General features: G+C 47.1%; 1 protein-coding gene across 8 annotated transcripts in view; it reads right to left on the minus strand.

Annotated features, from left to right (window-relative positions):
- Positions 1-27797, minus strand: part of ROBO4 (roundabout guidance receptor 4) — a 174520-nt gene that overhangs the window by 46691 nt on the left and 100032 nt on the right. For all 8 annotated transcript variants that reach the window (XM_073584888.1, XM_073584886.1, XM_073584883.1 and 5 more), the window contains 3 exons: positions 16724-16895; positions 16206-16388; positions 15243-15285 (listed from right to left, as the gene is read on the minus strand). In XM_073584888.1, the coding sequence (XP_073440989.1) occupies positions 15243-15285; positions 16206-16388; positions 16724-16895 (398 nt within the window). The remainder of the gene's footprint in view (positions 1-15242; positions 15286-16205; positions 16389-16723; positions 16896-27797) is intronic.

The raw sequence follows: 27797 nt of genomic DNA on the forward strand, positions 1-27797 counted from the left end.
AAAGAAGGGAGATAAAACATCTCCCGCTCTGACCAAGGTACCTAAGGAAGGAAAAACTGACTCCCCTCTAGTTGGTCTTTCTAACCAGATCCAAGCCCTTGAGAACATCTCTTCCTCTAAGGAGGAAGCTGAGTGTGAGGTTCCGGCTTCGGCGGGGCTTACAGGGAGTGCCGAGTCTTTTTCTTCTGTGAATGTAAGGTCCTTGGAGGAAGGGACTGGCCCTGAGTCCGAAGACGAGGACGATAAAAAAACAAGCTTGTGGGAATGGACACTTCTGTGTCATTAAAGAGGGGGAAGGAATCTTCCTCTGAGGCACAGGATAAGGGGAGTGGGAAGAAGAAAACCATCTAACTCAATCACCAATGATGGCGGTACCCACTCCTTTGATGCTGGCATCCATTAATGTCGCTAGCATAAAGTGAAATACAGCTAGATTTGTGGCCTTTGATTTTCTCAGCAGTGTTGAAGCTGACGTTTTCTTTTTGCTAGAGACCAGGCTGCCAAACATGGCAGACGTGTTTAAAGCTAAGAGGGAGTGGAGACTCAGCACTTCCTATTGGTCTCTTGCGGCCGAGCCATATAGCGGAGTGGTGGTCCTTTTTACCGCACCGGTGGAATGCCGACAGGTTATTGAGTTACAAATGGGGAGGTGCCTGATCTTAGATGTCCTCATGAAGGGACAAGAGCTCCAATTCATTAACATCTATGGTCCCCAATCTAACCGGAAGTGTCTCTTTATGAGGATCAAGCCCCACCTTTTTACAAGCAGGATGTCTTTTGAGGGGACTTCAATACTGTCACGAGGCCCTGAGATAGAGGAGGTTCCAGAGACAAGCTGACTTATGATAGCGTCGCCCTTAATAGTATAGCTAGTGAGGCTCGCCTGGTGGATGTCCACATTCGGCACACTCCAGGCAACGAGGGGTTCACCTATCATAGAGGTAACTGTAGGTCCAGAATAGATAGGTTTTATTTAAAGGAGGCAGCTGTCTCTTCAGCAGTATCTGTTGTTGAGGTGGAGTTCTCTGACCACTGTTTAATTTTGTTTTCTCTGAATGTTACAGAGACCCTCCGGATGGGAAGAGGCTTTTGGAGGCTCAATTCGTTTCTCTTGGAAGAAGCGGATAAGACAGTCCTTTGAAGATTTTCTTCAGAGCCAGGTACCCTTACTGGATCTTTGTAGTAGTAAATCAGAGTGGTGGGAGATGTTCAAGAAAAGTGTGGCGAGATTCTTCCGGGTCTGAGGAGGAAACTCGAGCATCTTGTCTCAACTGGAGGTAGCCGCGAGGAGATCTCCAGAGTGAAATCTTTGCTTATGAGGTGTCAGTACGATAGACACGCATCTTTGGTTTTTGAGAGGCATTACAGGAAGTACCACTTGCCCGACTCTTACAGAAACTGCAAAATGTCAGTGAATAGTAAAGTGGTTAAAAAAGGAGAAGAGCCAGCACTGCCAGTGGTCAGAACGCATAACATGAGGTGCATATGCACATATCTTACTGCATTCAAAATGAGACATTTAGCAAAATATTGATCAATATATTGAGCCACCCCGCCACGCCAAGGCAATCTCATATGGGGGGTCCTACTCTACATTTTTATTTATTCACTGTGCCATTGCGGCCTCCTAAATGTTTTAAAAGTAAAGTGGTTACAGGACTGGTTGACACTGCGGGGTCCCTGAGGCGATGCAGATCAGGTATCCAGGAGGTTGTTAGATCCTTCTACTCGCACCTCTTATTAGGGAAGAGGGATCTTAATTGGGATGAGATGATGGCTTTCCTGGCTGAAATCGTCCCCGAACCAGGGGTAGACCCCTCTTTTGACGTTTTGACAGAGATGATCAGTGAAAAGGAAGTCAGGTTGACAATTGAAGGGCTTCCCCCCCAAAAAAAATTGCCCGGTCCAGATGGCTTAACATTTGAATTCTATAAGACCTTTAAGGAAGCTTTGGTTCCCCTCTTGACTGAGGTATTCAATGAGTGTCTTTCCTTGGGCACTCTGCCAAAGTCAATGAGGAGGTCTGCCCTGATCATATTGTCAAAAGGTAAGGACCCATCTTGCATTTAGAATTGGCGTTCCATAGCGCTTCTCAATGCAGACAGGAAGGTTCTGGCAAAGGTGCTGTTTAATCGGCTGGTGAAATTTGCACACCGACTCTTTTCGGAGGCCCAGCATTGCTCTGTTCCAGCCTGCAGCACATTTAGTGCTGTGCACTGTGTCCGAGAAGCTGTGGAGCAGGGTAGGGCTGGTCACTGAAAGGGGTACATGCTGTCACTGGACCAGGCAAAAGCATTTGATTGGGTTAATCACGAGTACCTCTGGTTTGTCCTTCTGAGATATGGCCTGCTGGGGGTTTTTTTTGATTGGCTTAAGACCTTGTATGGTGGGGCAGAGAGTTTCTCGCTTGTGAATGGTTGGAATGGTTGGATTGGCAGCTCTTTTGAGGTTGGATCTGGTGTTCACCAGGGTTGTCCCTTGGGCCCGCTGCTGTACGTGTTTGCCATTGACCCACTTCTTAGGAGGGTGGAGCGTGGACCGTTGGCCGGGATTGGGATGGATCGGGCAGCAACGGAAGCCACTCTGAGGGTGGTGGCATATGCAGATGATGTCACTGTTTTTGTTTCCTCTCACGAGGAGGCAGGGTGGCTGATGTCAGAGGTAGATCGCTACTTGGAGGCATCCAAGTCCAAGATCGCTGCAAAAGACCTTGGCATCGAATTTGGCCAGGGAGATTACCCCAAACAAAATTTGGACAGCAGGCTAGAGACTGCCACTCAGAAGGTGAACCAATGGAAGGGTTGGTCTTTCATCCTAAGGGAAAATGTAAACCTGATCAAAACTTACCTGCTCCCTTTTTTGATTTATCTGGGCAGTGTGTCCATCTTGCTGGGGTCTCTCTGGACTCGGGTTTATAGTTTGTTCTTCCAACTGTTATGGTGGAATAGACTGAATCTGGTCAAGAGTGAGGTTACTTACTGTACGAGGAGACTAGGAGGGTTGGGTATGGTCAACCCTGTGGTATTCCTTGTGGATACCTTCATTAAGATCAATATTGCAAACCTCTGGTAAGAGAGGACTCCTCCGTGGGTATTCTCCTGTAGGAGATGGTTTCAGCCTTTCTTCCAGGAACTGTGTGTGGGGACAATCTGAAGTGTAGGAGCTCTGAGGACAGGAACTGTCCTCGGGAGCATTCTGGTACCATGATGGAAAGCATAGAACACTTCCTGCTTCATTGTCCCTTCAATACAGAGGTGTACAACAGGGTGGGCGCCTCCCTTGGCTGGTCTCGGCTGGCCAGTCTCTACTATGTGGAATGGGCCTATGGGGCATTCGGAGACCTTGGTGGTGGGGACCGCTGCACCTTATTTCTAGTTAGTGCAGTGGTTAGGTATCACATGTGGAACGCATGGTGCTTAGTAGCGACGCAACAGAAAATCCTCTCAGTGGACGATGTGTTTAGGACCATACTCGGTGACCTGGTGAAGGTGCGCTCTCTGGAGTATGAGTGACTGGGGTCACGTAGGGCCACTCTCCTCTGAAGGGGCTTTTCTTTTAGTGTGCCCTAGTCTAGTCATCTCCTTTCCTGGTGGTGGGCTGCTGCTGACACTGTAGATTTTTGTTTTGTTTGATCGGTATACAGTGATGTAGGGCTGCAGGCGCCGAACTTGGGCTTTGTGATGCGTGGTTATTGTAGTGTGTGCTGCTGTATATATTGTATATAGGGATATAGATTTGGGTGTAGGTGTTAGGTTAGGTGATGGGAAAAGGGGGAAGGTGGGTTTATCTTGTGGGACTATGGGACACTGGGGTGTTTGGGGGAAAAACTGGCACTGCCTGATCTGGCCTATGGACGTTGGACATGGACTGAGGCATGAGACACAGAACCAGTTCTCAGATAAGTGCGGGGGTTGGGAATGGGTGGGCTTGAGTGTGGAGTGGTGATTAGCTTAGTATTGTATATATTTGTATAGTTTGTGGTTATTTTATTTAAAATAAAAAAATTATGAAAAAAAAAGTATGTATATAATTTTTGTTTGCTAGTGTTTATTTTATTTGTTATTAGTTTGTTTGTTGACCGGACCAGAAGGTGTAACTACTTAATATTAGTTATTATTCTGTATATATTTATAACTAGCTGAAGAGCCCGGCGTTGCCCGGGCATAGTAACTAACTGTGGTTAGTTATAGCAAATTGTAATTATCCTCCATCCCATAGTCCCGTGCCCATATACCCATCATACATATCCACGATCCCATAGGCCCGTGCCCATATACCCATCATACATATCCTCCATCCCATAGTCGAGTGCCCATATACCCATCACACATCCTTCATCTCATAGTCCCATGCTCATATACCCATCATACATATCCTCCATTCCATAGTCCCGTGCCCATATACCCATCATACATATCCGCCATCCCATAGTCCCGTGCCCATATACCCATCATACATATCCTCCATCCCATAGTCCAGTGCCCATATACCCATCACACATCCTCCATCCCATAGTCCCGTGCCCATATACCCATCATACATATCCTTCATCCCATAGTCCAGTGCCCATATACCCATCACACATCCTCCATCCCATAGTCTATTATTATGACATCATAGTGAGCGGCGGGGCTTGCAGCCTATGATGACATCAGCGTCACCATGGCAACCATTATGACATCATAATGAGGGGCGGGGCTTGATACACACACACTTTTTCCCCATTATGTAGATAGGGGCAAAATTGTTTGGTGAATTGGAACGCGCGGAGTTAAAATTTCGCCTCACAACATAGCCTAGGACACTCTCGGGGTCCAGACATGTGACTGTGCCAAATTTTGTGGCTGTAGCTGCGACGGTGCGGATGCCAATCCCGGACATACATACATACACACACTTGAGCTTTATATATTAGATATGTGTGAGAGGAGAGAATGAGCTGCTGGACCTGTGTTCATTATACTGATTATTTTTCTGGCTGATACTTTTTGTTTTATTTCTGTTATTGTTATTATTATGTTTTTCACTTTTATAATAAAAGATCTACAGAAAGTAACTCAGGATCAGTACAGGATACACACATGGTCAAAATTGTTGGTACCCTTCGTTTAATGACAGGAAAACCCACAATGGTCACATAAATAACATGAAGCTGACAAAAGTAATAATAAATCAATAATGTATGAAAATGAACAAATGAAAGTCAGACATTGCTTTTCAACCATGCTTCCATCCACAGAATTAAATAAAAAAAATAAAACTCATGAAATAGGCTTGGACAGAAATGATGATACCCTTAACTTAATATTTTGTTGCACAACTTTTTGAGGCAATCACTGCAATCAAATGATTCCAGTAACTGTCAACGAGACTTCTGCACCTCTCTATAGGCATTTGGACCACTTCTCAAGAGCAAACTGCTCCTGTTGTGTCGTGTTTGAAGATTGCCTTTTCCAGACGGCATGTTTCTGTAATAATGTGCAGGTACTGGTGATGTCGCCACGGATCAGAGACAGACCAAGAGTTAACGGGTTTATTTACAGGGCATAAATTCTCCACGCAGGGAGGAGCAGTGGGGGTTAAAAGTAATAGGGTAACCGGTAAAACAGTACACAAAAAAGCTAAGTAAAGCCATGAAACAGATAAGCAGAATAGAAATGGTTAACGGGAATTCTTGTAACTTATCAGTCCAGTAAAGTTTTGATTGAAGGGTCCTTTTCTACACTGTAGGCCATTTCAACAGCGGCACTTGAAGACTCTATAGTCTCTCCTCTTTTTGTGAACCGGGAACTCCGGGGTTACATCTCTGCAGTATCTTCACAGAGTGAAGCTGGAAGCAGGAAGCAAGGTGACGCTGCTAAATGGGGTCTCTCCTGCTCTAAATCTCTGTATGTTAGGCTGACAGTCTCTCTGCAGTAACGATGCTGCGCACACTGGGCAGTTTACTTGCCACTGCGGTCACCGGGGCTGCGCGCTTGGGTCACCGTCTCTGCACTGTAAGGGGGGGAAGTGTCCTCTGGTCATGGAGGCTCCTGAGTTCATGTACTCACACACAGCTCTCACTATGGCCCGTATCTCAGTCTCAGTGCTCTGATGGGGAGTCCTCTCTCTTTGGGAGCGTGGTGCTGCCACCTGCTTTCTCTCTGGCACACTCTCCCCTGTCTCTGGCGCACTCTGCTCCGTGCCTGGCGCACTCTGCTTTCGCGACCTCTGCCTGCACACCTGCCTGTCCACCGCCCCTTCCACTTCCTCCATGCAGTCACATGGTCCAGTGCGTCCAGGGCAGAAAGTCTTCCCCTTGGCAACCCTGCTGTCTGGCTAAGTGGTTCCGGGTAAGGAGCAGAGAAGGTAACCTCCCCTGGGCTCTTCTTCACTCCCTTACATTCTCTCTCTCTTAAAGTTCGCCATTCCACGGGCGAGGGTTCGTCATCCTCCATTATGTACTCCTGTGGACCGACAGCTGCCCACATCCTTTGCAACTTCTATCGTCTTTCTGGCTCCAAAGGGCATGTCCCACTAAGAGATATCGCTAGCAATATCGCTATAACTAGTGACGTTATAGTGATATTGCTAGCGATATCGCTGTGTCTGATACTTACCTACGACCGGCTCCCCCGCTGGTTATCGCTGATCGCGTGAGAACGTCCAGGACTGTTTCTCGTCATCAGCTTCCTGCGGCGCTTCCTGCTGTGACGACGAGCGACGCGTGGAGCCGGGTGGGAGGACGCAGGATCGCTTAGTGTGACAGGTAAGTAGCGACCCCCGTCCCCAGCGATGTCACTAGTGAGATCTGCCTGTGTGGCAGCTCACTAGCGACCACTTAGCGATGCACCAGCGATCCTGACCGCATCATATCGCTGGTCGGGATCGCTGGTACATCGCTAAGTGTGACAGTACCCCAAGTCCTTAAAGTAGGGCTGGTCGTAAAGATTCCAGCCTTCATTCTCATCTTCATCAGCTGCGGAAGAGAATACCTCGGATGAACTTGGCTTTGTCTTCTTTTTTTTTGCTCTGTCGCTAGCAGACATTCCAGTAGGTGATTCGCCCTTTTCTTTGTCGTTATTGGCAACTTTGGGGGTTTCTTGCTCTGGCTTCTCGGTCTGGGAGCTTAGTACAGGTGACTCTTCTCCATAGCTCCCCCCTCTTTGACAGAAGCACTCTTGTCAAAACTAGAACCGATTGGATCAAGACCATGCAAGCCAGAACCTTCATCATCCGCGCCGGGTTCTGAGGGCATCACTTCCCATGGCTCCTCAGCCACATTCTCTGTCTCACACAGCTGCTCCATCTTTTTGGTCTGGTCAGGATCTCGTGAGCTGATGGCCGACACACTCTCCACCTCAGGGGACGACACTAGCGGCTCTTCCCTCTTGTTGACGAGGACTGTAAGAGCGTGTTTCTCGAGAGCTCTTGTCGCCTCTTCTCCTTTGTCGGTAGCTCGTGGCGGCTGGGTGGTGACTTACTTCGATGCACCACTCGGGCAGTCGTCCCTTCCTTCTCTTCAGGTCTAATCTCACCGTCGGGACCTCTAGACCCAGGCTGAAGTTCTGCTAAACCAGCCTCCACGTGTCAGGACAGCAAGGACGTTTGACTATGGACAGTCGACATCCTCTATATCTCTTCTCTGAGCCCGGCGCTGTGACATTGTCTTGCTCTGTGTGGAGTTCTCCTTCTCCCGCCATACCACTCCCTCCAGGGTCGACGTTCCCTCCAACTAGCAGGACCTTCAGAGGGGTGAGCGGGCCTTTGCTATCACTTTGTCCTACTCTTCTGCACGCCAAACAGTCACGTCTGCGTCTGTCTGGTGGGCGCTTTTGTCTGAGTCGTCGACCTCGGCGGGAAGTATCTCCCCTCTGCGGTTGCTCTTCACTCCAGGATACGGGGTTACACTCTGGAGCTGCAACTGAAACCTTCTTCATGCTCCACACCTCTCCTCTATCTCCCTCCTTCTGCTTCCAGGCGTCACCTCGGGGTATGTCGCTGGTTCCCAAGACAGCAGCAAGGGCTTCCCCCAGACTCTCAATCTTCTCCCAGATTCTTCTTATCTTCAGCCATGAATCCCGGGTCCATGTTGTCTCTTCTTCATTCGGGCTGAGTACTCCACAGTTGTAGAATGTGTCCGGTCTTCTTCGCCGAGCGGCACCAGTCTCACGTTGGGGGCGGTCTCTCTGCCTCGCACTGGTGGGCTGGACTCTACAGCAGGGGTCCTCTTATATTCAACCATTTGTTCGCGGACCCGCTTAATCTCCTTCTTCAAGTCTTCCACCCATTCGGGGGCAGCTACCTACCCACTCCATATCTTCCCCACGGCACTATCTCTCCCTGCTCCTTCTCGTGCCTGTGCGCCTCACTCCCGACCTCAGAGAAAATTATGTCTGGCTTTACCTACACGGGTAGGTACGTGCGCCGACTGGGGGGTGGTCCACTTTCCGCCGAGAACAGACTTGAGACAGAGACTGAAGTGCGTTCATCAGGTTCTCTTTATTGGCCGTCCCTCTGACGACTGCAGCACCACACACCAGCTGCATGACACTTCCGCACACAGGCCCGGGTACCTTGCACATTCTCCTCTTTCCTTTACAGTGACGTCCCTCGAGGTTCTTTCACTGTGGCTGCCATTAGGCCCAAGGCCACAGCGCTTCCCCTGTCCGAGTCCATCCGTTTGTGGTACCCCAGGCTTTCTCTGTTCTGCGGCTTCTCCTGTCAGGGCCACCCCCCTGACCGTCTCTGTTATCAGTCCCTTCAGGAGCTTCTTCTCTGTCCACCTCTCCCTTCGCTCTTCTCCTCTCCTGAGCTCCTCTCCCTGGACTGACTTCTGGAACTCTCTACCCTTCTTATATATTCCTCCCTGGGAATTCCCCTCTAGAGATCCTATAACTCCGCCCCCCCATGACTCTGCGGTTTCGTAGCCATAAGCTGATGTTAAGCCCTTCTCTCACTGCTCCCTGCTCCCATCTTGTGGCCAAACTATGGTACTACACCATCTTCTGTTTCTGCTGTCCTTGGTCTCCCTCTAGTGGCCAAACCCGGTATTTCACCATTCCTTACTATCTCCAGCTGTCTCCCACCTTCATATACAGCAGTCCACGTCAAGCACACTGTACCTTTAGCCTCCTGCTGCAGACAGGTTAATGGGTCAGTCCACTTCCCTACACCCACATGCGCTCTCGCAGGGCCTGCTTCATCATCACATCTCCCAAGCCCGTCACCAGTTGGTCTCGTAGCACAACGTCATTTGACCCTACAACTATGCCATCCTTCCATACGATGGCAGTATGGAGTTCCTGCAGGGCGTTCATAAACTGCGTCATGGTCTCTCCCTCTCTTTGTACCCGGTGAAACAGTCGCAAGTGCAGCTCCCCTACGTCAGAGGGGTCCCCATGCGTCTTCTCAAGTATACGTAGTACTTTGTTCAGGGTATCTCTAGCCTGGGGGGGTCTGAGCATAACAGAGTCCCATGTGTCCCCCTCTAGGGCCATCACAGCTATTTCCGCCTCCAGGGCCGGCGTCATGGGATGCATCTGCATCATCCCTGTGATGTGCTCCGTCCAACTCCACAACATAACATTGCTCCCCGATAATTTTGGCAAGTTAACTAACATGGCTCCCAGGGAGATGCTAGACCTGGGGCCTCCCCTAATTGCTTGGTCTGTCTCCTCCGCGCCATTGTGCGACATCCTGCCGACTACGCCACTTGTAATAAATGTACAGGTACTGGTGATGTCACCATGGATCAAAGATAGACCAAGAGTTAACCCTTTCATGACCCAGCCTATTTTGACCTTAATGACCTGGCCATTTTCGGACCAGTGTCCCTTTATGAGGTAATAACTCAAGAACGCTTCAATGGATCCTAGTGATTCTGTGATTGTTTTTTCGTGACATATTGGCCTTCATGTTAGTGGCAAATTTAGGTCGATAATTTTTGCGTTTATTTGTGAAAAAAACGGAAATTTGGCGAAAATTTTTGAAAATTTCCCAATTTTTAAATTTTGAATTTTTATTCTGTTAAACCAGAGAGTTATGTGACACAAAATAGTTAATAAATAACATTTCCCACATGTCTACTTTACATCAGCATTTTGGAAACTTCACAAATGATCCGTAAAAAAAAAGTACTTTTTTTTAACAAAAATTTTCTTTTAGCCTTAGTTTTTTCATTTTCACATGGGCAACAGGATAAAATGGATCCTAAAATTTGTTGGGCAATTTCTCCTGAGTACACCGATACCTCATATGCGATCATAAACTACTGTTTGGGCGCACGGAAGGGCCGGAAGGGAAGGAGCGCCATTTGACTTTTTGAATGGAAAATTAGTTCCAATCGTTAGCGGACACCATGTTGCATTTGGAGAGCCCCTGTGTGCCTAAACAGTGAAAAACCCCCACAATTGACACAATTTTGGAAACTAGACCCCCCTTAAGGAACTTATTTAGATGTGTGGTGAGCACTTTGAACCCGCAAGTACTTCACAGAAGTTTATAACGCAGAGCAGTGAAAATAAAAAATCATTTTTTTCCTCAAAAATGATTTTTTAGCCCGCTATTTTTTATTTTCACATGGCTAACAGGAGAAATTGGACTACTAAAGTTGTTGTGCAATTTGTCCTGAGTACACCGATACCCCATATGTGGGGGGGTAACCACTGATTGGGCGCATGGGAGAGCTCAGAAGGGAAGGAGCGCCATTTTGGAATGCAGACTTTGGTGGAATGTTCTGTGGGCGTCATGTTGCATTTGCAGAGCCCCTGATGTGCCTAAAGAGTAGAAACCCCCCACAAGTGACCACATTTTGGAAACTAGACCACCCAAGGAACTTATCTAGATGTGCAGTGAGCACTTTGAACCCCCAAGTGCTTTACAGAAGTTTATAAACACAGAGCCATGAAAATAAAAAATAATTTTTTTTTCCTCAAAAATGATTTTATAGCTTGCTATTTTTTATTTTCCCAAGGGTAACAGGATAAATTGGAACCCAAAAGTTGTTGTCCAGTTTGTCCTGAGTATGCTGGTACCCAATATGTGGGGGGAACCACTGTTTGGGTACACGTCGGGGCTCGGAAGGGAAGTAGTGACGTTTTGAAATGTCGACTTTGATGGAATGGTCTGCGGGCGTCATGTTATGTTTGCAGAGCCCCTGATGTGCCTAAACAGTAGAAACCCCCCACAAGTGACCCCATTTTGGAAATTAGATCCCCCAAGGAACTCATCTAGATGTGTGGTGAGCACTTTGAATCCCCAAGTTCTTCACAAAAGTTTATAACGCAGAGCCGTGAAAATAAAAAATCATTTTTTTTCCACAAAAATAATTATTTTAGCCCTCAATTTTTTAATTTCCCAAGGGTAACAGGAGAAATTAGACCCCCAAAGTTGTTGTGCAATTTTTCCTGAGTACGCTGATACCCCATATGTGGGGGTAAACCACTTTTTGGGCACACGTCGCGGCTCGCAATGGAGGGAGCACTGTTTGACTTTTTGAATGCAAAATTGGCTGGAATAAATGGTGGCGCCATGTCGCGTTTAGAGACCCCCTGATGTGCCTAAATAGTGGAATCTCCTCAATTCTATAACCAACTCTAACCCCAACACACCCCTAACCCTAATCCCAACCCTAACCATAACCATAACCACAACCCTAACCCCAACAAACCCTTAACCCTAATCTCAACTCTAACCCTAACCACAAGCCTAACCCTAATCCCAAACCCAACCCACCCCTAACACTAATCTTAACCCTAGTTCCAACCCTAACCTTAATCCCAAACATAATTCCAACCCTAACCCTAATTCCAACCCTAACCCTAATTCCAACCCTAACGCTAACCCTAATTCCAACCCTAATTCTAACCCTAACCCAGATTCGACGGGCGCATTTTGCAAGTTGGCGGCGCCCATGATCCAGGAGGGACACCGGGACGGACACAGGGACATAGGAGGTACCAAGGGGGTGAGGTGGGGATTGGAAGACGGGGGGAGCGGAGGGAAGGGGGAGGGGAGCAGATGTGACGGCGGTGGCAGATCGCCGCCGTCAGTCGGTGGCCGATCGCCCCGTCAGTCGTGGGGGGGTCTGATCTCTGTCTCTAGCCATGGCCCGAGCTATTGCAGTATCGGCCATGGCTGGATTGTAATATTTCACCAAATTTTATTGGTGAAATATTAAAAATGGTTTTGATTGGCTGTTTCACTTTTAACAGCCAATCAGAGCAATCGTACTACGGGGGGCTAAGCCACCCCCTGTGGTGAAGTACAAAGGGTCCTGTGCCTGCGGGTCGGGTGACCTTCCAGTGACCCCGGTCACCCCACCCGCAGGGGGGCTATCAATTCATGACGCCACATAGGCATCATGGGTCGGATTGGCACCGACTTTCATGATGCCTACGTGGCGTCAAAGGTCGGGAAGGGGTTAAAAAATTTATTTATAGGGGATAAATTCTCCATGCAGGGAGGAGCAGTGGGGGTTAAAAGTAATAGGGTAAATGGTAAAACAGTACGCAAAAAGCTAAGTAAAGCTATGAAACAGTTAAGCAGAATAGAAATGGTTAACGGGAATTTTTGTAACATATCAGTCCAGTGAAGTCTTGATTGAAGGGTCCTTTTCTCCAACGTAGGCACCATCAACAGCGGCACTTGACGACTCTATAGTCTCTCCTCTCTTTGGGAATCGGGAACTGCGGGGTTAAATCTCTGCAGTATCTTCTCAGAGTGAAGCTGAAAGCAGGAAGCAAGGTGACGCTGCTAAATGGGGTCTCTCCTGCTCTAAATCTCTGTATGTTAGGCTGACAGTCTCTCTGCATTAACGATGCTGCGCACACTGGGCAGTTTACTTGCCACACTCAGGGGTCTCGGCTTGCCACTGCGGTCACCGGGGCTGCGCGCTCGGGTCACTGTCTCTACACTGTCAGGGGGAAAGTGTCCTCTGGTCATGGAGGCTCCCGAGTCCACGTACTCACACACAGCTTTCACTATGGCCCGTATCTCAGTCTCAGTGCTCTGACGGGGAGTCCTCTCTCTTTGAGAGCATGGTGCTGCCACCTGCCTTCTCTCTGGCACGCTCTCCCCTGTCTCTGGCGCACTCTGCTCCATACCTGGCGCGCTCTGCTTTCGCGCCCTCTGCCTGTACACCTGCCTGTCCACCATCCCTTCCACTTCCTCCTTGCCCCAGGCAGTCACATGGTCCTGTGCGTCCAGGGCAGAAAGTCTTCCCCCCTGGCAACCCTGTTGTCTGGCTAAGTGGTTCCGGGTAAGGAGCAGAGAAGGTAACCAGCCCTGGGCTCTTCTTCTTCTTCACCCCCTTACATTTCAGCTCTTCCCAAAGATACTCAATAGGATTTAGAATAGTCCATGTTTTTCTCTTAGCCATTCTTCTGTGTTTTTAGCTGTATGTTTTGGGTCTTTATCCTGTTGCAAGACCCATGACCTGCGACTGAGACCAAGCTTTCTGACACTGGGCAGCACATTTCTCTCTAGAATCCTGATAGTCTTGAGATTTCATTGCACCCTGCACAGATTCTAGACACCCTGTGCCAGATGCAGCAAAGCAGTCCCAGAAGATAACAGAGCCTCCTCCATGTTTCCCAGTAGGGAAAGTGTCCTTTTCTTGATATGCTGCATTTTTCCATCTGTGAGAATAGAGCTGATGTGCCTTGCCAAAAATACCCATTTTGGTCTCATCTGTCCAGAGGACAGTCTCCCAGAAGCTTTGTGGCTTGTCAACATGTAGTTTGGCAAATTTCAGTCTGGCTTTTTTATGATTTTTACAACAATGGTGTCCTCCTTGGTCGTCTCCCATGAAGTTCACTTTGGCTCATACAACGACGGATGGTGCGATCTGACACTGATGTTCCTTGAGCTTGAAGTTCACCTTTAATCTGTTTAGAAGTTTTTCTTGGCTCTTTTGTTACTATTCGTATTATCCGTCACTTTGATTTGTCATCAATTTTCCTCCTGCGGCCACGTCCAGGGAGGTTGGCTACAGTCCCATGGATCTTAAATTTCTGAATAATATGTGCAACTGTAGTCACAGGAACATCAAGATGCTTGGAGATGGTATAATAACTTTTACCTTTAACATGTTTGTGTATAATTTTCTTTCTAATCTCCTGAGACAACTATTTCCTTCGCTTTCTCTGGTCCATGTTGAGTGTGATACACACCATGTCATCAAACAGCACAGTGAGTATCTGTAGCCCTCTATACAGGCACACTCACTGATTCCAAGATTGTAGACACCTGTGATGCTAATTAGTGGACACACCGTGATTTAACATGTCCCTTTTGTCACATTATTTTCAGGGGTACCATCATTTCTATCCAGGCCTATTTCATGACTAATTTTTTTTTAAATTCTGTGGAATCATGGTTGAAAATCACTGTCTGATTTTTTCATTTGTTCATTTTCATAGATTTTTTATTTATTATTACTTTTGTCAGATTCAAGTTATTTATGTTACCATAGTGGGGTTTTCTATAATTAAACGAGGGCTACCAACAATTTTGACCACGTGTGTAAGAATAATGGATGCAATTAAGCCCTTTAATTGCAAAAATTCTATAAATACAATGTATGTGACAAGGTCCCTTTAAGTATAACTTGTCAGTAATAAAAAGCAAGGGAGCTGCGTACCCCTCTCAAGTGGGGGCTCATATTTCAGTGCAGGTAAGATATCTCTGTGGAAGATATGTCATGTAAAGTGTACATTGCACAGTGCCTCCCAAGAGCGCGATTTACAGCCGCCTGTGAAGGACAAACGCAAATGAGTCTTATTGAGCTGAGGAATTGCTGAAACAGAGCGATATTTTATAGTCGGTAAATGGCGCTGCCACAAACTCATTTCTTAACTGATTCTTCATGTTGAGTTATGACCTGTCTGGCGCGCACGGTGCTGAGGGCGGTGAGGAGCCTCCCTGATCCCATAATGATCGGTATAAGAGGAACATTACATGGCACCACTGCTTCATTACCACAGAAGACTGGCGCTGCTGATCGAGGAACCCAACGTGTCTAAAACTAATGGTTCTCACAGCCGGGGGTCTGTTACAGTTGTATCCAGTATAGACACTCCTCTGTATGATACAATGTATCAGTGCAGGTAAAATGTAACAGACTAACAGGATGGGAGAGATATGTGCTGCTGCGCTTACGCTCAAAGGATTGTCCTTACTGGATACTCTGTAACGAAAAGTACTCTTCTCTGCGGCCTTTAGATGGCGATCTGCAACACCCGTAATAACACAGCCCCTACCTGTGTTTAATGATGGTGTCCTCGCTGGCAAAACGGTAAAGACCTAAATGAAGAGTGCACAAAATATAAGTAATACAGATATTTCTGGATGTATCCTTTAAGGCCACGTTCACACGTTCAGTATTTGGTCAGCATTTTACACAGGGCCGGCAAGAGAGATTACGGCGCCCTAGGCGAAACTATTTTGTTGCGCCCCTACTATTCTTGGCAGTAGATGAAAACTTGGGATATAAATTTAGGAGCAAAATAAACCACAACAACAATGATTAATTAACTCTCTCCTAACTCTTTAATCTTCTGAGAAGTTGTATAGGACAAATATATACAAAGTAATCAATAACACAAAACAAAAACGACCATAGGTAATTAAAATTTTTGTTTCCTTGCCTTTTTTTTTGAAAAGGATGACACTAAGACACCGAGATTAATTTGTTTAGCAACTTCAGATTCTATCGAAATTGTTGCCAACCCAACCAACCTCTCTTGCGTCATATTTGCCCTTAAATATGTACACTTTTCTTTCCATCCCTAAAACTTTTTGCCTTTTGAAAAGATTTTTTATAATTTTTTCTCTGGCGCCCCCTTTGGGTCGGCGCCCTAGGCGGCCACCTAGTTCGCCTATACGTTCGGGCCGGCCCTGATTTTACATCAGTATTTGGTAAGCCAAAATCAGGAGTGGGTGATAAATCCAGAAGTGGTGACGTGTTTCTATTACACGTTTCCTCTGATTGTTCCACTCCTGGTTTTGGCTTACAAATACTGATGTGAAATACTGACCAAATACTGACCATGTAAACGTGGCCTAAAAGCTATTTTATCAGTTACTGCTGACAACTTGCCTGTATCTTCTGTGTGAGAGGTTGTCGCAGTTCAGTGGAATAATATCCCATAACTGAGGCAGCACTCCCCAATATATAGTATAATACACGACTGACATCAGAACGCGATAACATGACCGCTCACCGCTGTGTTTCTTTTTGCTGTAACGTTTCGAGCTCCTCTGACACAAGTAGATGACTGCCGCCATCAGCATCAGCCAGGTCGCTCCACCCACGGTGGCGATGAAGGCGGGGTGTTTTATCACTTGGAGGAGGAGATCCAGCGGGATCGCACTGTCCGGGATGTCGTCTTTTATCTTTGGAGTTTCTGCAGGATGAGGGGTAACCAGAAGAAGTAATGAGGATGAAAAGTAAAGACAGGAGAGGATCATGTCTGAACCCCACAACTTACAAAACACAGAGGCCTTGATCCAAGATAGAGCGGGGTGCCCCCACAGACACTTGGGAGAGTGCCTAGTAATTACTAGGCAACTGCACATAGAAATAATGAAATATCCATAGTACCAGTCATTCATATGAGATCATTGAGGGTCCAACACCCGACATCCCCACCAATTAGCTGAAAACTGCTCCAGCAGTCACCAAATAAAACTGTCAGGACATGGACACCCCCATTAAGGGTTTCCTTAAACCAATCCTTACCAATTAAGATGTATTTCGGAGTGCTCGACTTTCCCACGCCACTTTCGTACATGGCTGCCACCTGAACCTGATATTTCACACCCGCTGGCAACTGGGAGATCTCCAGGCTGTGGGTCCCACCATCCACCGTCCAGTTAGTATGAGGAAGGGTCTCATTTCCAAGACACCAGATCTATGAAATCACATAAAAAATGCATAGGAATATGAAGACAATGGGAAGTGGGCAAGAGCGGGAGATTTCTGTGCATGAATTCTGTGCAGGTGCATCACGAGACCGTCCACGGTTGTGACCATCTAGAGGCGCTCCAGAACGAGATGGGAGCCCCGACCAAATGGTACAAATAGCAGCTCACAGTAACCAGGCCTTATTACACGTCCAGAATGAGATACCACTCATTATCTATTACTAGTGAGAAGAGTTCGTCCTTTTCAGGGCAGTCACGTCACCCTCGATGTCCTCGAAACCTCACACTCAGACCTCACACTGGACTCACCACGTCTTCTCTCTCTCGCTGAGTCAATACCAGTCCACTGTATGTGCCCTGTTGGGCCTGATTCTAGGTGGGCTCAGTGGGCCGATCCATAACAAGGTCCTGATGTCTTTCTAAAGCCTTTATAGCCCTACTGTTCAGCTTACTGGCATTGCACTCCCATTCACAGCAACAGAGGTGAACAATGGTCTCTCGTCTCACCCCAGAGTCACAGGCAACCTCTCTTACTAAGCCAGTCGCTCTCAGTGGCAGCTCCGCTCTACAGGCGGCCGGTCACAAAAGGTATCTGGTGACGTAGACGGAGGCAGCCCAGTTACAGAATATGTACCTGTCCCTCAGATGCACGTTGTGGCCTCTCTCTTGCGTTGCACTCAACTGCTGTGCAAACCTTCTACAACTGACCACAGAGCCAGGATAACATGTTCTTGGTCATGCTAGTAGCATTCTCACGCTTCACACACGTGTACCACACCTGCCCAAGTCGTGTGCCATTCAGGCTTCAATATAATTGATGCATTTTGGCGCCAGCTGGGTTCCCACACCCTACAACAACTCACAGGTATACCTGCACTCACCCATAGTCTGTATCCGTGAAATAAAGCCAAACACCATCTCTCTACACCGGTTACTCATCCCCTTCTCCCACAGACAACACACAGCAAAAAAACATAATAGATATTAAAGGGTTAGGCCCAAAATCACATGTTTTGCTCCATCCATAGAGTAGACTATAAGTGGCCAATCGCTGGAGGTCTTACTGGTGGGACCCCCCAGTGATCCCAAGCTCATGGCTCTGTAACTGTGTCACGAATGGAGACGAGTTGCGTATGCTGGATCTCTGCTCCATTCACTGCCCACGGGACTGCCATCAATAGTGGGGCTCTGTATTCAGTTTTCTCAGAGGAGGAGCATAAACAAATCTTCTCCATTCAGATCTCCGGATCCAGGACTCCAATTTCAGAACTGCACAAGTTCCCATCGGTCAGATCCTCAATAATCAGTAGGTTATCCTGTAATTGGTGGATGGGTGAAGGAGATATTTCCAAAATCACAAGTTAAATGCAGTCAATGGGTGATATGTCTAAAAGATAAAACGTCAACATTAATGAACAGATAACATCAGTGGGACGATCCGGACCCTGACGGGGGAGGTGGCAGAGAAGGATGGTCAATAATAACTGTGAGAGGAGGATTTATATTTATCTATCCTGACTCTATTGTGGATATTCTACATATATTCTGCTTTCCAAGATGGCGTTTGAGCCAGTATGTGTGTGAGATAACAGAGGTCTCTTGGAATGTCTTTGTCTAATGGACTTAGAGATAACATAGGAAAGTTGGAGAAAATAAACTTAGGGGAGGTAGTAGGGCACCTAGACCACAAGTTGGGTGTCAACAGTGTTAACTTAGCCAGTAAGATGTATGTATGCTATTGCCAGCACATATTATTGATAAGCTGAGCCAATTATGTTGTTTCAATGCATGAATACTAATAACATATATAAGATAATGTTATGAAGTAATAAAGAGAGATCTGCTTTTATTATTAATGCATTAGAGTGGCTCTTCCGTACATGTATTTGAATTTAACTATTTAATTTGGAGCAGGCACAACATGTAATTGGGTCCATTATTATTAGACAAAGAACCCTGATGAGACCTTGTGTGCGGTGTTGAGTTCCTGTGTTTTAGGCCTCTTTCACACATCCGTGTCAGGGGTCCGGCGGCGTGCGGCGAAAAGCCAGGCCGCCGGATCGGGCCTGCAGCGGTGACACCGGATGTACATGCGGCGCCTGATGCGGCTTGGAGGACATTTAAAGGAGCCGCAGCACCGGGGGACGAGAGAGCCAGCCGGAGAGAGATCGGGAGACGAGAGCAGCCAGAGAGACAGTGGGGGACGAGAGAGCAGCTAAAGAGAGAGCGGGGGACGAGAGAGCAGCCAGAGAGACAGCGGGGGACGAGAGGGCAGCCAGAGAGACAGCGGGGGAAGAGAGAGCAGCCAAAGAGAGAGCGGGGGACGAGAGAGCAGCCAGAGAGACAGCGGGGGACGAGAGAGCAGCCAGAGAGACAGCGGGGAAGAGAGAGCAGCCAAAGAGAGAGCGGGGGACGAGAGAGCAGCCAGAGAGACAGCGGGGGACGAGAGAGCAGCCAGAGAGACAGCGGGGGACGAGAGAGCCAGCCAAAGAAAGGTATTGAGCGTATGGAGAGAGAGAGAAAGAGAGGGAGAGAGAGAAGGAGAGGGGTTAGAGAGAGAGATGCGCGCCGGGCACTTGTGGGGTTAAAACTCACAGTGCCCGGGCATGCGCTGTTGAAAAAGCCGGTCCGGCACTGCAAAAAAAGTTGCAGCCAACGTTTTTTGCAGGCGCCGGACAGCGCATGTTTGCCGTATCCGGCAAAACCCGGAGGCGCCGCATGTCCATCCGGCACGATGCGGCGATCATTACATTCTATGTAAAATAACCGGATCCAATTCCGGATCCGGTTTTCACAATTTTCGCCGCATCGTGCCGGATTTAAAAAAACAGATGTGTGAAAGTGGCCTTATGTTGCATGGGGAGTGTGCATTTGTCATTTCACTGCTCATCTGTATGTGGGGTTGAATTGTAACGATTAGTTGATTGTACCAAGTGGAGTCGACATTGGTGATAGTTGGCAGAAGCCTCTTGTATTGCTAAGGAAACCCATATGGTTCCATCTCCTAGACGTAGGGGGCGATGGTTTTCGTCTGATTATGTATAAGTCAGGCATGGAGTGACAGAAGGAATCCATAGTGAATGTGGTGAGAGTCCCGACTTGTTTGCCTTTCTAGTCCTGTTTTTATTTTTAAAGAAACAGAAGATGGGTTAATCTGTTTATTAAGGTGCAGATTGAACATGGTAGAGGTGCTGTTAAAAATTGGTGAAACAGAAAGAAACGAAAATTGTGCAGAAAATGCATAGGTTTTGTTCAGTGTCTACTTGTCCACCAGGTAGAAGGCTTAACGAGGGTTTCTGGAAGTGTATTGCAGGAACAGAAAGGATGTTTAAATGATTCTGGCTTGTTAGATCAGACTGAGATATAGTGGAAAAACCACTAAATGTGTAGAGGCAAAGGAAGAAAAACATGGTTATAAGTTTTTGAATGTGAGATTCTGTAAAAAAGATGGCGCTGATCACCCTGCCGCTTCCAGTTTGACTCCACGGAAGGTAGGAATCTCGCCCAGCCCCACTCAACTACACCTCCATTCGCCTCATGTGGGGACAGAACAGTCAAAAAACTGCCTTGAAGCCCGGCAAAAAAAATCACCCTTAGATCCTAACCCGCCTGCCCGCTCACATACTGCAGCCCTGCTCTGCTAAGAAACTCTGCAACGTCACCCCAGACCGCATTGTGCATAGAGACTGTCTGTATATTATACAACATTGCTGCAGATTGTCGGACTGCAAATTGCAAAACCCCACAATTCTCTAAAAACACATTGGGGATCTCGTCAGGACGTCTTAACTAAGCTGCACTGCGATTTCCAGCCCCCAATTCAAAAGTTCAGTTTCTTAAAGAGACAGTGCACCTTAACTCAAAATGGCCGAAAAAGACACTGCACAGTCTCCCACTGCTGAAACAGAGCAAATACTACCCGATACTGTCCATTATGAAGAGGGGGAAACAGAGCCAGCTTCAGAAACAGACCAAGACTCACGACCAAGACGCTCAGTCAAACCAACCATAAAGGTCATCGAAAACTATCACAGTACAAAGGATGAGTTTATGTTGAATCTATTTTATTGAAAACAATTGGACATATAACATACAAGACAACAAGAATTGTACACCATGCCGTAGATTACAGAATAAACAAACTCCTATAAAGGCGAGATGTCTTCCGGCCCAAAGGCTCGTAATGTCGCAGTTGGACGAAAATCGATGCCTATTCATCAGACCTACTTTATATAAGAGAACAAACAGGAATTTGTCACCACAGATTGATAAATTCAGCTGTATGAACATTTTTCATGCGATGTTTACTCATGTATAATGAAACAATTTGAAGATACGTCACTCCTCCCCGCATGTCCTCCCGTATGTCAGCATCATCAGTGGTCAAATATGAAACTTAATAATTGCGAGCATGTTTAACAACGTCTTTACTCGTAACCAGTGGAGGTGTGTTTCAAACAACAAAGAAAGAGAGAAGTTAGGAAAGGGAAGAGGAAATTCACAGAGAGTAGAGAATAAAAAGAGGAAAGGGAAGGGGGTGAGGGAAAAAAGGGGGGGAAAGAAAGCGGGCCTCAGATCTCCGAGCCGACCCTTAAGGAGCGTCCTCGATGAATCGAAGTAGTTCGGGAGTTTCCTTGAATATGATCCAAGGCTGCCATACTCGGACCAAACGGGTGTTATCTCCTTCCAATTCAGCCAATAATTACTCCGGAAAATGTCTGCAAATTCTGACAGCCATTCTGCCATAGTTGGTGGTGTCGTCGTACGACAGTGGCGTGGGATTACCATGCGTGCCGCGGTAATACAAAACCGAAGAAGGCTCTTCTTTTGAGTGGATACGGAAACCGGGAGAATTGATAGGATGGCAATTTGTGGGGAGGGGAGAACATATTTTCCAGAAATCTTTTGATATGCTCAAAACACCTTTTCCCAGAAGGGTCGTATAGCAGGGCATTGCCACCATATGTGGAATAGCGTGCCTCTCTCAGCTTCACATCGCCAGCAGTTATCATCTACTGACGGGAAAATGGTCTTCAATCTGACGGGGGACAGATACCACCTGGTCAGTATCTTAAAATTTTTCTCCTGTGCGCCCCCAGCCGGAGACATTTTGTGTGTAAAGAGATATGCTTTGTCAAGGTCTTCAACTGAAAATTTATATCCCATCTCATCCTCCCATGCTCGGATGTAGCTCGGAACCTCGTCCGAATCTCCTGAATGAAATTCCTTATATAAAAGAGAAATCAGATGAGAGGGAGGGTCCTGCAGTTGTAATAAAGTTTCCAACCGTGTAATGGGGGGGTGAGAAGTACGGTCAACCAAACGTCCCCGGATAAACGATCTCAGCTGATTGTATTCCATTCAGGAAAATGTCCTGTTGGGAAACTTTTCCCGTAAGGCATCCCATGTCGGAATACTCCCTTCCACCAGTACCTGTCCCAGTCGTAAGTCAGAACTTCTATGCCAACCCAAAAATTGGTCTCTGTGACACCCTGGAGGAAAATCCGGGTTACCAAATATTGGTGTCAACGGATTCAGAGTGCTGATCAATTTCTTTTTATGTTTAAAACGATTCCAAATCTGTAAAACTTCTCGAGTCAAGAAACCAGTGGGTCCCTCAAAGCCGTTTGCAACCGAATCGTAGCGTCGGATCCATGGAAGATGGCGCAGTGGAGTGCTAAAAGATGTCTGTTCCAGTTGGACCTATTGTTTAGAACGGTGGCCGAATTGCCAGTCAAATAAACGTGCAAGTATGGAGGCCCTATGGTAGAGTTCCAGGTCAGGAAGACTCGCACCACCTCTGGATTTCGGGGCGGTTAGAATAGAATATTTTAGACGAGGTTTAGAGGTCTGCCAGATAAAGCGGATTAGTGCAGATCTAATGGTCTGGAAGAATGTCTTCGGCGGTACAACCGGAACCGCCTGGAACAGGTATAAAAACCTGGGGAGAATATCCATCTTAAATGAATTCATCCTGCCAAACCACGAGATGTTCTTCCGTCCTTATTCCCTCAACCGTTTCAAAGTCGATTCTAAGAGGGGCACATAATTTAGTTTGTATAGGTCAGTCATGTCAGTAGGAATTTGAACACCGAAATATTGAATGGCCCCGGTTTTCCACCGAAAGGGGAAATTTCCCATGATTCTTGTAAGTTCTGTCTGTCCTAGGGATATGTTAAGGGCTTCAGTTTTCTGAAAATTAATTTTAAAATTGCTGACTGCTCCATATTTTTGAAACTCTTCCATCAATGATGGGAGGGTAATATGTGGCTGGGATATATACAGTAGGAGGTCATCCGCATAAAGAGAGACCTTATAATGAACACTGTCCACCCACAGACCTTGCACGTTCCCGATGGCAATAGACTCAGACGTTGCCCCGTTAACCTTAACCTTTGCCGAAGGACCAGAGTATAGGGCTGCGACCCTATGCAGGAAGCGATTTCCCAGGCCCATCTGTCGTAGGGCCGAGAACATGAAGCCCCGATGCACACGGTCAAAGGCCTTCTCCGCGTCAATCGATAGCAAAGCCAACGGCTTACATTTTGATTTAGCATGTGCAGTAAAGATGAGGGTCTTACCTATGCCGTCTCTCGCTTCTCTTCCCCGCACGAACCCCACCTGATCCAAATGTACTACTAAAGGTAAAAGAGGAGCCAGTCAGTTCGCTAAGATTTTTGCGTATAGTTTTACGTCAACGTTAATGAGAGATATTGGGAGATAATTTGTTACTACTTTAGGATCCTTCCCTGGCTTCGGTATTACTGTAATAAAAGCCTCTAAAGATTGTGGAACAAACGGAGAGTCAACTGCGATGGAGTTGAACACCAGCGTCATAATGGGGTTAAGTTGTTGACGAAACATCTTATAAAAATGAGGGGAAAACCCGTCCGGTCCCGGACTTTTACCGGCCGGGGTATTTTGAATGACTTCGTCAATCTCTTCAGTCGTAAAGTCAGTGTCTAGTGGTGTCGTCAAGTCCGTGGACAATGTCGGAAGGGCGGTGTCCTGTATATAAGATTCAATGTGTGGTTGAGGATCCAGGGATGTTTGAGGGGGGCGATCTCCGTTGATGTTATATAATGTATGATAATAACGCCGCATTATGTCCAGAATTTCTGTTGGGTTCGACGTCGTCTGGCCCCGATGTCGTTGGAGAGATGAAATGTATGTGGTCTGATTACGTGGATGTAGAAATGTAGCTAACAGATGTCCACATTTATTAGCTTGACTGTATAATATACTCTTAAAGCGATTTCTATGATGTCGGTATTTTTCATTTAGCAGGGACTTCAGATCGTCTCTGCATTTAATCAAGTCAGTCAACGTCTCCGTCTCCTTATTCATCTCATGCTTCATCTCTAACGTTAAAATTTTTTCCGTCAGGTCTATAATTTCCCTACTTTTTATTTGTTTCAAACGAGATCCGTGTTTAATGAGTACCCCCCTAAGGATGCATTTAAGAGTTTTCCATTTGATAGGCATAGCAGTAGTGTCATGTGCATGGTCTTGTAGGAATTCTGCTATAGTAGTCTTCATATCGGCCACACAAGTGTTATCTTTTAAAAGGTTATCGTTCAATCTCCACGTCCACCGTCGCGTCACTGAGTCAGGAGGACTAATGTCTAAAAAGACTGGAGCATGATCCGACCACAGAAAACTTCCAATGGATGGTTTCGGGTCCCAGGCCACTGCGCAATGACTAAGGAGAAAGAAATCTATTCTGCCATATGAGTTATGTGGTGTGGAGAAGAACGTATAATCTTTCCCATTGGGGTTAAAAAGTCTCCAGACATCAGTGAGTCGTAAATCATGAAGGTCCCTTTTCAAAGAGGACAGATGACGAAGATGCCGCTGTGGAATCCAATGTCGGGTTAAGAGTCAAATTAAAGTCACCCCCTAATATAACAACCCCTTCAGCAAACAAAGGATGAGTTTAATGACAACCTGGACGACCTATGGGAACGAGTCACCTCCCTCATGTCAAGCATCCAACGCCACAAAAATGATGCAGCAAGTCTACAGGACACTATAAAACGGCCTACGGAAGATACAAGAGACTGTCCGCAAGGTACGCCGCCTTCCTAAAAGACTCCAATATTGATGAAGCCTCCTCAGAGTTAAGCAAAGTAGATTCCACAGACAGAGAAAGGGACGCCGCCGTGCAAGACGCCAAAGATAAAGCGGAGCTCCGTATTGCTCATCTGCAAGAATCAAGATCCCGCAGGTCAGGCTCATCCAGACACTCTTCTCGGTCATACAAATCATCCTGCTCAAGAACTTCAGCCCTCAGCGACAGAATTCTAGAGGCCTGTTTAAACGCAGAGCGATCCAAACTAAGATGCTCCTACACAGAAAAGAAAGTAGAAGGAGAGGCAGAAGCCAATAAAGCAGAGGCAGAAGCCAAGAAAGCAGAGGCAGGAGCCAAGAAAGTAGAAGCAGAGGCAGAAACCAAGAAAGCAGAAGCAGAGGCTCGGGCAAAGATTCTTCAAACAGAAATGGAGGAAGAAATCACGCTAGCTGAAGTAAAAATACTCGAGCAAGCATTGAATCAAAACCTTGACCCAATTTGGCTACCAACACTGGAAGAAGAGGACCCAGCTGTCCGTACCAGTGATTACGTGCAGAAACAGATATCTGCAGCACACACCTCCACCGACGTTCAACCCAACAATGTGGAAATGTCCAAGTCAGCCCAACTTATGGTGCCAGTGTTACCCACAGCATCTGCAGAGACCCAAGACCAACGCCATAATGTGTCCCCTCAGGTGCAGCAATCATCACAAGACGATCGCAAGATGCATTCCAGTCCATCTCCACAGTTCAAGCCGCAGTCATCATAATCTCCAGAGGTTAAGGCTATGTGCACACGCTGCAGATTCACCTGCGTTTTTTTCCACGCGGATCCGCAGGTAAAACCGCAGATCAAGTGACCTGCGGTTTATCTGTGGATTATCCTGCGGTTTTGCCCTGCGGTTTCACACCTCTACTATGGTAAAGGTGTGAAACCGCTGCGGAAACCGCCCAAACAATTGACATGCTGCGGTTTGTAAATCGCAGCAAAACCGCATGGAAAAAAACGCAGCGTGAGCACAACTTTTTTGAAAACCCAAAGGCTTTCATTGTACTGTACCATGTCAGCGGAACTGCTGCGTTTCCTCAGGGCCAAAACCGCTGCAGAAACGCAGCAGAATACGCAACGTGTGCACACAGCCTAAACCACAGCTCAACCCTGCAGCAACATCATTCTACCCGGGAACAATTCACCCTTCCACGCCGCAAAGCTTATACGCCCGAGAGGCAACACAAGCTAACAAGGAGTGAAGGACCGGATATGCCCGAGTTAGCCAGGTTTATGGTGAGTAAAGATCTAATCAGCCTCTCAAAGTTTGACGACTGTGCAGAGAACTACAGAGCCTGGAAAGCAACCTTCAAGGCCACCATTGCTGACCTCAATCTATCTGCAGATCGGGAGCTCAACCTCATGGTATAATGGTTGGGTCCTGACTCTACAAACAGTATCAAGAGTCTTCGGAACGTCTATGTGGGGCAATCTGAAGCAGGTCTCGCTGCTGCCTAGCTGAGACTCGAAAGAACCAATGGCAGCGCTGAAGCCATAGAAAAGTCCCTATTCAAGAGACTGCAGAATGTTCCAAGGATCAACCTTAAGGAAGCCCACAAGCTTCTGGACTTAAGCGATCTGCTTATGGAACTGGAACTCGCAAAGAGAGACCCTCGTCTGTCTGGATTATGCTACCTGGACACTGCCCATGGGGTGAACCCAATCGTCTCAAAGCTGCAGCATAGTCTGCAAGAGAAGTGGGCAGTATGCGTTTCCAGGTACAAAAGGTCACATGATGTCACCTTTCCTCCGTTTAATCAGTTCTCCAAGTTTGTCGATGAACAGGCCCAAATGAGGAACAACCCTAGCCTAGACTTCCTGGAGTCTAACACTACAGCTCCAGCAGCACCGTCATCAAGATATGAAAGCGTCTCACACAGACGCAAGGACTTGAGGAGCAGTACAAGTGTCAGAAAGACTAACCTGCCACCATCTGCAGTAACTGACGATAAACAGTACACTATTCCATCGAGAGATAAGTCTTTCAATCGTGAGTGTCCCATTCACAAAAAAACGCACTCACTGAATAAATGTAGAGGCTTCAGGTTCAAAACCATGCAAGAGCGCAAGAAAATCTCCAGCAAACTTGGGGTACGTTTCAAGTGCTGCGCTTCATTAGAACACATGGCCAAGGACTGTAAATCTGCCATTAAGTGTGAAGAGTGTCATAGTGACAAACACCCTTCAGCTTTGCATCCAACCTCAGCCACCTCTAGTCCGGCTACAAGCCATGGCAGGGAGCCACAGAATAACCGTTAGGCGTCAGATTCCTGCGTCTGCACAACAGGAATCCAGAGCCGTACATCCAGCGGTCTCCCATTCCCCTCCGACCGCTCAGGGACCTGCTCAGCAATCCCAGCGATCCAGGCATCCTGCTCAGACTCGCTCTGTGAGCCTGGATGTTGCTGCCACCTCTGGTGCAGCAATGGTAGCGCAAACTGCTGTGCAGGGAACCGCTCCAGAGGCTAAGTCCTCTCGCCGTGCTGCTGGGCATGCCCGCAAGATGACCTCTCAGTGAAGAGCAGAGGTCACATGCTCAGGTCCTGTGTCGGATCTGATTGGTCCTTCCCAGAGTATTGGAAGGTCCCGGAAGCGCATGGCTATAAAAAGCCCGCATGGCGGCTCGGCCATGTGCTAGTGTAGACTTATTATGCTATGTGTGAATGGTTATGGATGCATGTATCTGGTGACTGACTTATTTGAAAATTTGAAACCCCTACCCTCGGATATTACGAATGGTGACAGAGTGTTGGTTTAGCCAGCGCCA

The sequence above is a fragment of the Dendrobates tinctorius genome, unplaced genomic scaffold (genome assembly GCF_039654945.1).
Source record: "Dendrobates tinctorius isolate UK_male_01 unplaced genomic scaffold, ASM3965494v1 ptg000086l, whole genome shotgun sequence".
Taxonomy (NCBI): Eukaryota; Metazoa; Chordata; class Amphibia; order Anura; family Dendrobatidae; genus Dendrobates; species Dendrobates tinctorius.